The sequence below is a fragment of the Populus euphratica genome, unplaced genomic scaffold, assembly GCF_000495115.2.
Source record: "Populus euphratica unplaced genomic scaffold, PopEup_1.0 scaffold715.1, whole genome shotgun sequence".
Classification (NCBI taxonomy): Eukaryota; Viridiplantae; Streptophyta; class Magnoliopsida; order Malpighiales; family Salicaceae; genus Populus; species Populus euphratica.
The window spans coordinates 91,406-106,178 of NW_011500579.1; the positions used below are offsets into that span (position 1 = coordinate 91,406).

The following is a 14,773-nucleotide window of genomic DNA, read 5'->3' on the forward strand; positions in this document are numbered from 1 at the left end:
TCCACTCGGCGTATACTAGGAATACCTCTACAAAGCCATAAGAACAAAAGAAACCGAGACGGTGAGGCCCGGCATCTAGCATTTACAAATCAACTATTGAAGAATAGCACCCTGGGCTTTTCTTTTTCGTGTTATATATTTACAGACACACGATCGGTCAAATAATTACATCGGAACATAAATTCATCTTCAATCTTGTTACATGAGACCATTAGTTCTCACATCAGATAATTAACCCTGGACATCAACTTCTATGACAAGCAATAAATGCTAAACCTAACTTCAACAACAACCCAAGAGGCTTGTTCATATCTTAACAAACCGAACATCATTCTGACCGAATGCAGTTCCACATCCAGGGCATTTCCGATGGCGAATCTCTAAATTCCTTTGGATACATGGATTGCAGAACAGATGATAGCATTTCACAATCACAACCTGCCACATATAAAGCGAGTCCAAAATAGTCAGCCTTTCAAGCCATCTATAAGAACAATGACAAGGTCATCAGGTGAAAAAAAACAGCCAGAAAGTTCACTCACCTCCTTAGGCCGGTCAGAACACACACTACACTTGAGAATACTTTTACAATCTTTTATCTCATCTTGAAGTCTCTGTATTGCAGCCGCACCAGTTTCAGAAGTCAACTCAGCAACTTTATTGTTCACCTCCATGAGCTCTTCCTCAAGCCTTCTCCTTTCACTCCTGGCATAGCAAAATTCCCTTGTCAGGTAGATATTAGGCTTGCAGAAAGTTCTTTTTCTAAAAAAAAATAAAGGGAAGAGAAGACAAAGAAAAGCAAGAAGGCACAGAAAAGCCAAGTAAAAATACAAATACAGTTAACATGTTACAGTACCAAATGCTTAATGTGCGTTTTTTCTCCTCACACAATTAACAGAACCTACCACACCTTCACCGACCATTAAACTTCAATCATAAACTATAACATACTCTTGTTAAGTGTAAGATGTGCACAGCAATTACTTAAAAAGCCCGATACAGAGCACCAACTAGACCACAAAATTCAGCTTAACCAAAACTATAATCCATATGCAAATGCAAAGTATAATTACCTATATGAGCACAAGGCAAAGTTGTTCAAAAAAAAAAAACAAAAGTCGCATTCTAGAGCAAAAACTATAAAGCCCTTGTCTTCTATCCAACGTATAAAACACCATGCTACTCTGCAATGCACAGAAGTTTCAAATCTAACTGTCAAAAAGAAAGACGCCTCACCTTTCACTGTCTAGTTCCGTTTGGATTTCATTTATCTTCTTCTGGACCTGCTCATACTCCTTTTCAGAAGAAGAAACAGCATACTTAAGCCACTTCAACTCCTTCTCAGCTTCCATCAATTCCCACCGTGCACTTTCAAGATTGATTGCAAGACGTCTGTCTTCTTCAGTAGATCTAACTGCCTCTATCAAACAATGCTTCATCTGCAAGATTCAACATCTAATTGATAAGAGAAATTAACAAAAAGACAAATCCTGCACGATGTTTTCAAACAAAAATTACCTGCTCTTCACTTTGAGCAATCCTCAATTTTAATGATTCCACTGAAGCATTAACTTGTTGAAGGTGCTTTGCCAGTGCCTGCTTCTCAGAGAGTAGAAAGTTTTGAGTTTGCTTTGTCTTCACACTCTCAGATACCAGCTGCATTTTTAAACCTCAGTCTAATTAGAGATCAGAAGTCAACATTTCAACTAAACTACTTTGTTTTTTCACCAAAGCTAGCAGTTAGCATTAGCGGTTCAAAGTAGTTGGCAGGGCATGCATAGGGGTGTGACAGGCTTATATTGCCATGGAAATGACCAAACCGACCACCACAGCAAACTGAAGGGCTAGCTTGGCCACCTCTGGCACATGAAAAAGAAAGGCTGAACATCACACACTGCAAATTTCACTACCACTTAGCCTAGAAGGTCGTCTATTTTTTCCCCAACCAATTAACAAAGTAATAAGCAATGTTTTGATAATCAATAATAAAGACAGGGAACTATAAGACAAACCTTGATATTGTAGTCGTCCCTCTCACCGACTTGCTGCAACAAGTGTTGGTTTTGTGTCTGCATATCTTCATAAGCTTGGCCAATGTTCTGGATGAGTAAAGAATTAAGTATCAGGGTGGTGAGATAGGTGAGTATGGAGATTAGAAGGGGAAATGATAGCGGCGAGTACTAAGGAACCAAAATTGCTGGAAGTAACAAGAACTTATGGCTTCATGGGAAACAAACAAGACATTAGCAACATACCTCGATTTCAGAAATGTATGCCTCAGCCTCCCTGTCTTTACTTTTGATGGCTTCTTTAAGCTCTGAAACATCTCTGCATGTAATAGTTTGCAGAACATTGTCAGGTACAGGCAAGGCAATTCCTAGTGGATCTCTATAAAAAGAAGAGGGTGAAGTTTTATTTTAAAAAAGAAATGTAGATGTATGAGCAAATACTCCAGGAACAAAAAATGAGGATTGAGAATTTATTTGTAAACTTAATGCGAAATTTGACCATAACTAAATGAAAAAATAGATCTTCCAGCCAATCAAAAGATTTATGATGAAATAGCAACCAACCGCTCAGAAGCATCCAATTTGGCTCTTAATTCAGCTATTTCAGCTTCAGTAGCAGAAAGCCTTTGTTGGCAAGCAGCCTCAGCTTCATTAGCAGCTTTGACTCTCAACTCTAGACTGTGTTCATCCAATGCACTTTTCAGAACTTCAGCTTGGGTACGAGCTCTACGTTCTGATTCTTTTATTTCATTAATATTTCTACAAACAAAAAAATTCAAAAATTAAAATCATGAGATTTAAAGGACTCAGAGAAGCACAAACAAGATCAGGCATGTGTCAAAAGAAACAGGAAAAAAAATAATCCTAAACTAACCAAATTAATATTTGAGCTACCATCATATTTCTGAACTTCTTATTTATGCAGTTACTCAAGTGGTTTTATCCATTTAATTTTGCAAAAATTAAAAATCCAAACAAGCAAACACGTAAAGAGGTGCTCTTTTAATTCACCAATTCAGATGAATTGCCAGGTAAACATAATTCTGAAAAAATAGAAAGTTATGCTCTGTTTCTTTAATGGACTATACTGCAAATTAATAATGTCACTAAGGTAAATTGGGAAGGAAGCAAACTGTTTAGCAACAATTATCCGTTGTTTCAAAGGGTTTTAATATCCTTTTTAAATGATGACACTAAAAAAATGTACCATACATGTCTGTCAAATTTAAGTGTTATAGCCTTCATTGGCTAGAACCGAAAATAATGTCTTGCTAATTTTCAGCTTAAACTATACAGAACCCAAAGGACATTAGCTTGTTGAATAGGTTGCATGATATCAAACTCTCAAAAGAATGTACCTGTTGTCACAGCCCTCCTGTCCATACATGTCCAAGACTATTTGCAGTTCCTGTTTCTCCTTCTGCAACTTCTCAATCTGCAACATTAATACCCTTCAGTAACTGTTGTCAATTCAGTCATGAGTATCATAACACATGAATGTTTTTAACATTATTGCCCTAAGCTTGGAATATTGCATTCATCTTAACTATATCTTAATGATCTAGAAGTACACAAATTCCTTGCATGTGCACTCAATTATATGATTCCCCAAATTGGTTGATTCATACAAAGAATATGAAAAGAAAAGGTATTTGTTTAGGTTCATGAGAGAAATATAAACCTTTGTAAATTAGAAATGAAGAGGAATCATGTTCAAAATAAAGTACTTACCAAAGTCTTAAGAGATTTTATGTCTGCCGCCTGTTCAGCACATTTGCCTGCTAAGCATTTTTGTTCATTTGTCTGCGTCAACAATGAAATGAAAATCATCAATTTCATAGACGCCCATTAAATAGAGACTGATAGTAGAAGGTAACAGACAAGCAGTAGTTTTAGCTAAAAACAGTGAAGGAAAACAAGACAAGCTTTATTTTATAAATATTTAGTAGACTGTGGATTAAGCATTGACTCATCCATGGGAAAACAGCTCACTTTTAATAGATTATTTTTCATTAAAAATATGCAGGCAGTTCCTTCTTTTTCTATAATCATTTACAACACACTTATATAGAAACTCCTTGTGACTTGGCAGTCTCCTCATCAAGCTCATCAGATCAACTAACAAGGAAATTGCCTGGAAACACCAAAACCCCTTTCACATCTTCTCTTAAAGAAAGCTCACATGTAGAATGCTCAACCGCTCAACTGAACAAAGAAATGAAGACAGATGCACTAAGTAATCAAAAAACAATTGAAGGAAATGGCTGACCAAGTAAATGGCATTCATCATGAGACATTTTCATGGGCTCATGTGAATGTTCCACCGTCTTCAAACTAAGAGCCCTATATTTATAACTATAAAGCCACCTTTAGAATGAAGTACAAAAAATGAAGGGCAAATAGAAGAAATTTAAATCAAGTCATTTATCTCAATTTTTGTGTTGTAATAATTGAAAAGGATATGGCCAATACAAAAAATAGCAGGGAACCTTTTCATTTAACAATGCTTTTAGTGATTTAGATTGTTCACGCGAGGAAACTGCTTCGTGTGCAGTCTGTTTCCATCGGTTCAACTGTGCTTCCATCATGCCCATTTCCTTAGACAAAGCTGAGGCCATAACACGAAACTCTTCTTTAATATCATTTCTCCCTGCAGCAGGTAACATCTTAATCAACCAGATGTCCCATAAATTACATCTTCCATAGGAACAAATGTAGATATTAAAATCACCTGAATCCTGAACAGCTTCTTCCATTTTAATTTCAAGATCATTTTTTTCAATAATACACTTGCGCAGCTTGAGCTCGAGCTCTTCAATCCTAGGCACTGCAGTATCCATGGTATTTCTTGCAGCATCTGCTGACTCTATTTTTGCTTTCACTTCTTTCTCCCTTCTCACAACAAAAGACCTGTCGACCTGAAATCATACTTTTAAAAGAGAACTACATGTGACAAAATCATATGGAAGAAAAAGGAAAAAACAAGGTAAATAACCTGCAACGAATCTGTCAGTGTTTTGTATCTTTCCATTTCATCATTCCAATGCTGGAGCTGATCATCTACTAAACTGTAGAGACGAGATGAATATATATGTTTGTCATCCTTGAGTTCATTCTGTGCAAAAATAATATTACGAGTTAGGTCCACCGAAACAACAGCTACTTTGCAAAACAAGTACATCATTTCTCCTATCAAATCATATTTACAGACTTCAAGATCTTCCAATTCTTTTGATAAGGTCTGATTTTCATCTCGTGCATCTTCAAGCTTGGAAAGACGGTCAGCTGCCAGAATCTGCAGCATTTCCTCAAAAGCATATCCGATCAGTTAGTTAGCTAGTTAGTGTTGGTGAGTTGTGTGTGTATGAGAGAGAGAGAGAAAGGGAGAGGGAGAGATGAATGGACAGATGGTTTAAGTAGTACCTTCATCTCGTCAAGGGAATCCCTCAATTCCCTTAAACGCTTCGACCTATCTGCAGTCTTTTCAGGTGACAAGTTTCCATTTACTGTACTTGGGGCCTGCATATGAATCCCAACCGCTGCATCCTTTTGCATTTTCAAATTGACTAGTTTTCTTCTACTTTCTTCAAGTTCAGCCATGATCTCTTCCAAATCACCTTTAAGCATAAGAAAAACATATGCACATTCAAAAGATACTCATCATGTGCCATAATATAGAAGATGGAGAAATGGGTTACTGACTAACAATAAGTTAGTTTACATCCTAGAGTTGTATTTGTGTTTAACTGCATGCATTTGATAAAATTGTTAAAATATACACATTGATTTGAAAACCTATCTCAGAGACCTTCAACTCGTTTAATCTCAGATTGATCTGTAGAATGGTTGCTTATACAAGTCTGAATCTCATCAGAATATTCCTTATGCTTTGAGTGGAGAACATCAATCACCTCACGCAGGTTCTTAGCCTCATCTTTCATCATATCATCAATCTTGGACAACTGGATGATGGCATCTGAAAATCACAAAGATGCAACAAAGTAAAAATTAAAAACTCATGACGAAAGAACTAAAAAATCAATGAAGAAAAAGACTAACCTAATATATGAAATAAATATGAAGAATGATCAAGTAACAATTGGACTCCACATCAAGATTTCTTCTGACCTTCTGTATAGAGCTTTCCATTCAAATTCTCTACTATGCTCTCAGTTTTTTCCCTCTGAGCATCAATAGTATCTTCAAGAAATTTCATCAGCTCCATAGTAGAAGAGTGTCGTGAGGCAAGGGCTTCTTCTACAGATCTAACAATTCCGTCATTTCCATTGCTTTGAATAGAATCAGTCTTTAGCAGTCTGCAGAGAAATATCTGCTCAGCAGGGCATGGTGGAATTGAACCTAGAAATTGTCTCGAGTTAATATAACATATGATAGCATGCAAAATAAATAACTAAAAACCCATATTCAAGTATAGTGATTGTATAGGTGTGACAACGACCAAAAATACAGTCTCATAAAGAGAACCAAAAATGCTGATTAGTACCTCCTGAATGATCTGCATGATCCAAGATTTGCAAAAAATCTTGGCCTCCTCCAGCTCGTATGCCAAGTAGTACTAAATCATCAACCAACTATACAACAGAACCAGGCGAATTAAATACAACAGTAACAAAATGGAGTGGACCATTAGCAAATGTACAGGTGTAAAATTGCTCTTCGAACCTGATTCCATAGCTTGTTCACTGTGATCAACATGCCATCATATGAAGCTTGTTTGTCTTTTAGCTCTTTAATTTTGGCTTCAAGACCATGGAATTCATGTTTCTGAACATCTAATTGCTGAACAAGCTTTTGATTCTGGCATTGAAGAACTGTAACATCAACCTGGATGGAAGCAAAAAAAAAACCAAAGCTTTTAAATTGAATTTTCTGACAGCCTTTGACATATCATAAAAATGAGAGAGCACAAACAACGGTGCCAACTGACAAAAAAGACCTCCATTTCAAAACCCATAATGCAAAATCCTATCCAATTACTAACACATGTAATGTCCATCCATTTCTATCTATCCATAAAATCCATCTACAAACCACTTGAAGACTCCTTTTTCCACCATAAGTGCTTGACAAGCTAAAGGGATTTCATCAATAGTTTCATAAAATCTGCCCTAGAAAAAACCAATCCCGATATTACTTCAACAGCCCAGCTTAGAGTAAGCTCCGAATTTCCTCAATAATCTATCACGTGTTGATCAATCACCATCACAACAACAACAAAGCTCATAGGGTTAAGCTATAAGCATCCTTTTGCACCATTCACAGCGATTATTTCAAATAATGGGTTTCATTCATAAGCTCTAAATCATCTAAAACTCATGGGTTTAATTCATAATCATGCCCTGACATGACCAATCCCAATTACTTCAAAAATTCTAAACGCACAAGCAGCAAGAAATTTATTGAACAAACTGAAATTAGCAAGCAATCATGAATAGAAACAGAAATGGAGAAAGGGAGAGAGATTTTTACAGATTTGTTATCGGGAGGAGAAGTGGAAGAGTTACGAGCCATAGTAGGCGAAAGCGGGGAATTCAAGTGAGTTCTCTTCTTCTCTGGCTCTTCTGATTCTGAGCTTTCCATTTAAGGGTTTCTTCGTTTACTAAATTACTATATGAATATTTAAGCAGCCAGAGAATTACTGTATAATTCCATTTTTTTCTTTAGTGAAGAAACAAACTGCAAGAACAGAAACCCTAGAGGAACAGTGAATCTAAGAGATAAAGCCAAGGTGGAGACCATTGGGACCAACCCGGTAGTAACCTGGCTTGACCGGTTTGGAAGAAACCCGAATCTTGTCCTATTTAATTTTTTTTATTTTAAATTAATATTTTTTAATACTTTCAAATTATTTTGATATATATATATATATAAAAACAATATTTTAATATATTTTTACATAAAAAATATTTTAATAAATAATAACTCCTACACCATTAAATACCCTTAAAATTAAACATGGTTTGTCATATTAACTTGATGATGTTACCAATAAGTCTAATTTAATAATATTTGAGAATTTAATAATATTTAAAAATTTAAGAAAGATTTTTTAAAAAATTAATTTTTACATGAAAAAATATTAAAATAATATATATTTTTAAAAATTTTAAATTTTATTTTTTATATCGATATATTAAAATAATTTAAAAGCATCAAAAAAATAATTAAAAATAAAAAATAAAAACAGGCTCAACTTCAATGTAAAACATATTTTTCTTACTCATATTCTAGCTAGGGTTTAATTTTAGCTCGAGTCATTTTTTTATTAAAAAAATTATTTTTTTATTATTTTAAATATAAAATAAACTTGAATGTTTCATGAATTTAAAAAATATAAATTTGAATTGAACTAACTTACAGTATACTCGTTTAATCCACAATTTGCATCTTGGATCTAATTAATCCTCAAATAAAGTCTTATAACTATTTGTTCATGTGTCCAAATTGTCTCAGCCATTTTAGGCCTAGAGATATGGGCAATTGTGGGTTCCAGAGAGCTGCAATGCCTGAATTTGTAAAGGATTTTTTTTTTTTAATTTTTTCCCCGGCTTGGAGGCAATGGGGTTGTCTTGTTTACAAGCCGAAGGCAGCCCAAAATTGAAACTTTAAGGCCTCCCCTCCCTCATTTAAGAGATTAGATAGTGTTCCTCGGGCCCATATTAAGAAAAATATAAATATTTAGATTCTGTTTATTTATTAGAAAATAATTTTTTTAAAGTGATTTTTTTAAATAGATTTCTTAAAAATAAATTATTTTTTCATGTTTGGTAATTTCATGAAAAATAAATTGAAAAATATTTTTTAGTTTTTGGTTATGTTATATTAAATAAGTTGAAAAATAACTTATTAATATTTTTTTAATTTTATTAAAATAATAAGAAATAAATCTTATAAATTAAAAGATTGAGTGTGAATGAAATTAAAAAATATATAATTTTATAAATTATCTCAAATAAAATAAATAACAATCAAAATAATAGAGATCAAATCTAATAAATAATAAAATTAAAATAATAATAATTAAAATTTTATAAATTATTTCAAATAAAATAAGTAATAATAAAAAAAATTAAGAACCAAATTTGATAGAAAAAAATTTTCAATTAAAAAAATACTAAGAGAAAAGAAAATAACAATTATAAAAATAAGTACGAAGGTTAATATAAAAATCAAATTACAAGGGGTGAAATTAAAACAAAATCAAAACAAAATATATAGAAATCAAAAGTACGGACCAAAGTTATTATAATGATCAAATAATATGATATTTATAAATTTTTCACAACTTTTAAAAAGTATTTTCCTCCCAAAATAAAAAGAAAACACTTTCCTGAAAACTAAGTTAAATTTTTTTTTTACTAAAAAATATTTTTTGTTGATCAATTTTTCTAATAATAAATAAACACATGGAAGTTTGGAAATTGATTTCTAGAAAATTACTTTCTGCCAAACAAACTAGGCATAAGATGTGTTTGTGTTTAATTGAAGACTTAAAATAAATAAATAAAAACAGAGATTATAGAGATATAGAAAACATATTTTTTGTATTTTTTTATTTTGAAAAAAAACATAAATTTAATATTATAAAATAATATAAATCATATATTATAACCTCACCTAATAACTTAAATTTTTAGGTTGAAGTAATTCTTTAATATAATATCAGAGTCTCGAAGAGTTCGAATCTTATCATTTTTATTTTCTTTATAATGTAGTATGAGCTTATATAAGTTTCAGGTTAAAAAAATTTTTATTCGAGAGATGTGTGTTAGAAAATAATATAAATTCTTAAGTAATAACTTAAATTTTTAATTTGAAATGATCATTTAATATAGTTTTATTAACTAAATAATTACGAATATAATTTTAAAATCTAGTCTAATTCATGATTTGAAATTGAGCCAAATTTAAAAGAAAATAAGGAAAATTTACCCGACAAAATTAAGTTTTTATCCCTTGTTGCATTTTTTTAATTATGTCATAAAACATTATTCAAATGCAACCAGATATTCTCTTAACATAACCATTAAGGCCCTGAACCGATAGTTGTTTTTCAATTCACATTGATGTTGGTTTAGGAAGAGATCGATCATTTATAATGGAAGAAGCTTCCTTGATATTTCTCCGGCAATGGAGAAGAAAGAATTAATGCAAATCCTGATCATTTCTCCGGCACCATCTTCTACAATATTATTGAATTTCTGGCCATTCAATCTCGTGTTCCCATCTCCTAGCTACCGTCTACTTCTACAATATTATCCCACCATCTCGTGGAAGGATAAGACTATAACCAAAAAATGTGGAAATCTAAATTATAGAATAGATAATAAAAGCAATGTTATTAGGATTAAGCTTTGAATTCATGATTGACCATCATCGTATATTGGCTATCGCTAAGATGAGCTAGCAGTCTGTCTTCTAGAATGGAATAGTGTGTCCCATTTAACAACTATAATTCCTTCATTGATCCAATGACAAATTAACCCCTTTTATTAAGTCTAAAATGTCACATCCATGAACTTAATTACCATTGAGATTGATTAGTGCCTAAAACAATTTTTTTCTAATCCGTCGTGTCTGTATGAAAAATAAATTTCATAGATGTTTTTAATTAGGTTCTAATTTGAAAAGGAAACCCCCCTAAAAAAGATGCTTCTAATTCGGAAATCGGAGAAAATCAATTTCACAGATATTTTTTATTAGAACTCGTACAAAAAACTTTATAGATGTTTCTAATTACTTTTTACCGTGGCTACAGTTATGGATATTTATATTTTATTTTATTTTTTAAATAATTAAGAATGTCTTTTGTTTCCACTCACAGGTCACAAGCATTAATTTGATAGTTTGCTTTTCCTTGCACAAAACATTATACTTGTAACTTGTGAAAGCAAAGTGCATCGAGGAAGACATGCCATGAGAGGCATTATCTGAATAATACTTATTAAATCTATGATGAGTTAATTAACCTGAAAATTCAAAAAATCCTAGCTCTAAACTCAATTAAATTTATAGTTAAACTAAATAGCTCATTAACATAGTTAAAATCTAATCAATTACTCATCTAAAACTCAATTAGTTTAAAAATAAAAAAAAATTCCAATCCTTCAATTTTTTAAAAGAAAATCTCATACTTATGAATCAATATGTTAATTTATAAGTTCATCTAATAACATGATGATTGAGACACTACATCCAGTCATGCCATAAGTTGGATTTAACATCTAAGCTCTAAATGCTCTTTTCTTTTCTTTTTTCTTAAGATAGGATCTTCATTTATAACAACATCTTTAAATGAAAAAGGATTAGAGCTTTACGAACTATAAACAAAAAAGTGATTTCAGAGTTTAATATCAGTTTAGAAAAATCATGTGGTTGTAGCTTTTGAAAAATTATAAATTTAAATTCTGAAAATAACACATGAAAAGAATTGTGATGTTAATTTTTAAACTATTATTAAATATTTAAAAGCTACATTTATGAATTTTTAGTCATAATTAAATTAATGATTCTCGAAAGGACACTTAATTACATCATTATCGTGCTATAAATTAATTAGCAAGAAAATCAAGTTAAGAAATTGGCCACGAAATTATACATCCCTTGAATGTTAAGGAACTATACAGCTTACATGACCTACCATTTATACTCAATGTGTAGAACATTAGAGTATATAAATAAATTGACTTAGATGATCATCTTGCTAAATACTAATTGATTGAATGTCTAGATAATTAATTACTCCATAAAAAGGCTAATCTTTGACAATTATCCTCTCAAGTAAATCCTTGGTGATGATGAAACCTGAAGTTGACTCCTTAATTTACCCATGCATGATAATTCAATTAATAAAAAAATATTTTATATATATGTGTGTTAAAAGGGCACTTTCGTCCATTAAACATTCCATGGTCAAAAATTGGTGGTCAATTTCCGGTTTATTTATTAATTTCACATACACTATCCAAAAACTAATTTGTTTTTGCCTTTTCTTCTTGGATTAGCACACAATCTATACCTAATACGCATGCTGAAAAAACTCCCAGATAAAATAAAAGTGTAGAAAAGTAAGACATAACAAAAGGGGGCAAAAAAAATTATGTATTGGAAAAAATTATGGATTTTTTTATGAATGGTTTCTGCTCAAGTTAATTTTATGGGGAAAAAATCTTAGTGGAATTAATTTGTTCAAAAATTAGCTTTATTTAGTGGAATTAATTTGTTCAAAAATTAGCTTTTTTTTATTTATTTATTTCACTTATAAACTTTCTAGTAGATGCTTAGTTCTGTCCCTGCATAATTAATCTAAAAATAGTTGATAAGTAAGAGATAATTTTTCTAAAATTTCCATTAAAATGCAAATATGTGATTTACTAATTTAATGGTTCAGTGTTTACTAGTTCTTTAATCCAATAATTAATTGGTTAACATATAGTTTTATTAAGGTACCATTCTAATACAGGTTTAAAAACCGAATATTAGATGTAATTTTTCTAGTAAGTGATCATTTTAGTGAGCAATCATTGATTAAGTAATTCCTTTTATTTCTTATAAATTGGGTACTAGATTTTATTAACCAACTAAAAGGGTGAATGTAATCATGTACATATCACCAAATTTACTTCTTATAATTAAAATTTGATTTAGTTTTAATCTTAGTTTAATAAAGCATATGGGAACGTGGGCATGGCTGTGTGTTTCTAAAAATTCTATTTTTTATATATTTTTAAATTATTTTGATGTGTTGATATTAAAAATAAATTTAAAAAAATAAAAAATATTATTTAAATACATTTCAAAAAAAATTAAATATTCAATGTAAAAAAAAAAAATCATTAAGTCATCAATGATCTCACATTAATGCTTTGTCGAGCTAAGCTTGACAGGACATGCATGAATAAATTATTCAAGACGCAAATTAATAACACCATTTATTTATGATGTTTCTTGTATATGAAACAAAACTTTAGCAGGATCTGCGTTCATTCTATGCGTCATCTGCAAAAAAAAGAAGAAGAATAAGAAGAAGAAGAACAATTCAAACTTTATTTTCATTAATTTTCATCCTCATGATTTCCCAGCGTGGTTTATTAGATCACTTTTCTAGGGTATGTGTTTGATTATAGGTGGACAGAATATTATAAGATTATATTAAACGGAAACAACATTATTCTAAAAAGAATGATAAGATAATTATAAGAACAAATAATTACCTTATTTCATGATATTAGTTGATTTTCTTGAACAGATTGAAAAATATTTATGGAAGTCCTCTCTGAAAGCGATCAAAATCTATTTATAAATTTTATTTAAATGCAATCAAATTCTTCAAACCCAGCATCTAAATTTTATTCTTCTATCTCTATCTATTTTTAAAAAATTGAGGTCACTAAAAATGTCATCAAAGCAGATCAAGTATTTATTTACTTATTCAGCCGTATGAAGTCATAAAGAATTAGACACTATTTAAAAATGCGTTAAAAAGTTTAATTTTTTTATTAAAATTTAATATATTTTGAATTATTTTGATATTTATTAAAATTTAATATATTTTGAATTATTCTGATACGTTGATGTCGAAAATAATTTTAAAAAAATAAAAAAATATTATTGATATATATTTTAATATAAAAAGTTATTTGAAAAGCAATCACAATCATATTATCAAATAGACTCTAAGATTTTATTATGAAAGGAACTTTACCTCAATTTAGCACCAATCAATTATGTGTTTTTCATGGAAGTCAAGAAGAATAATAATTTAAGATAGAAAAAAAAAGATTCATAAGTAATTCAATTATTAATTTTAGCCCTTTTTTTTCTAAACTTTCTTTTTTAAACAACTAAAAGGATATTTTTATAACTCTTTTTTTATAAGCTTGTTTTAAAATCTGACCTTATCTAGTAGGTTAATTCTAATTCATTATATGTACTGAATAATCTAAGATCTAAACTAGATCTAATTTTAACATAAATAAAAAAATAATTAATTTGATGTTATTCAATTAAAAAACTAAGTTAATCTATGCCATAGCCAGCCAGGAAAAAATCATTAATTTTTTTAATTTTATTTTAAATAATATTATTTTTTAAAAAAATAAAAAAGTTAGTTGACCTGTATTAATCCAGGTAAATCTACTTTACCTATGATAGAAGACTTGTCCTAGCTTAGCTCCATCTCAGATAGAGTTTAAAGACTATATTTAGAAGCTAAGAGAATTGCCTTATATTTAGACAACCTTCGGGTATGAAAACCATTTTGACAGCAACATAGGATGTGTGAAATCTGGATTTTGAAGTCAAGAAATGTTGTGGACGTGATGATGTTTCATGGTCGTGATCAAGTAATGATGATGTTCAAAACTGAAGATTTTTCAACCACCATAAAAAAGAAAAGCACCTCAAGAGTCAAGACTCAAGGAATGCATGCTAGGTTTTATACTAATGTCTTGGATACCGAACTTTTCTGTCCGAAACAAAATCTAGAAGAGCTGTGCATTCCAATTTCAAATCCCATGGAAGAACCAGGAAACCTAGTTGGGCAGATTTCATTAAGGCAAAATACAGACCTCAGTTCATAAATGGGATGCCCACATTCAAGAAAAAACTTTCAGGGATTTGGCAAGGAATCAACTCTACTATTACCAGCTCAGATCTTGATAGCTCTCTTATTCGAGATGGTTGTAAATTTAAAATGGGTAATGGTAATCATGTTAAATTTTGGTTAGATACTTGGTTGACTG

At 30.8% G+C, this 14,773-nt stretch overlaps 1 protein-coding gene across 6 annotated transcripts; it reads right to left on the reverse strand.

The window, feature by feature from the left end:
- Positions 1-40: 40 nt before the first annotated feature.
- On the reverse strand, positions 41-7,790 carry HUB2 (histone mono-ubiquitination 2). 6 transcript variants are annotated; one of them, XM_011012399.1, is made up of 19 exons: positions 7,500-7,790; positions 6,693-6,854; positions 6,514-6,601; positions 6,138-6,368; positions 5,818-5,985; positions 5,433-5,626; positions 5,221-5,304; positions 5,005-5,124; positions 4,741-4,927; positions 4,499-4,659; positions 3,741-3,812; positions 3,368-3,444; positions 2,574-2,768; positions 2,256-2,328; positions 2,013-2,099; positions 1,519-1,656; positions 1,237-1,439; positions 543-705; positions 41-438 (listed from the first exon to the last, which is right to left on the reverse strand). In XM_011012399.1, exons 1-19 carry the CDS (start codon positions 7,608-7,610, stop codon positions 307-309), a joined length of 2,646 nt encoding a protein of 881 aa, XP_011010701.1. In that variant the 5' UTR covers positions 7,611-7,790; the 3' UTR covers positions 41-306. The 6 variants fall into 6 exon arrangements, with proteins under 6 accessions (XP_011010701.1, XP_011010700.1, XP_011010702.1 ...); XM_011012398.1 differs by having other exon boundaries at positions 5,221-5,316; XM_011012400.1 differs by lacking the exons at positions 6,514-6,601; positions 6,693-6,854; positions 7,500-7,790 and having other exon boundaries at positions 5,221-5,316; positions 6,069-6,160.
- Between the last annotated feature and the right edge of the window lie 6,983 nt (positions 7,791-14,773).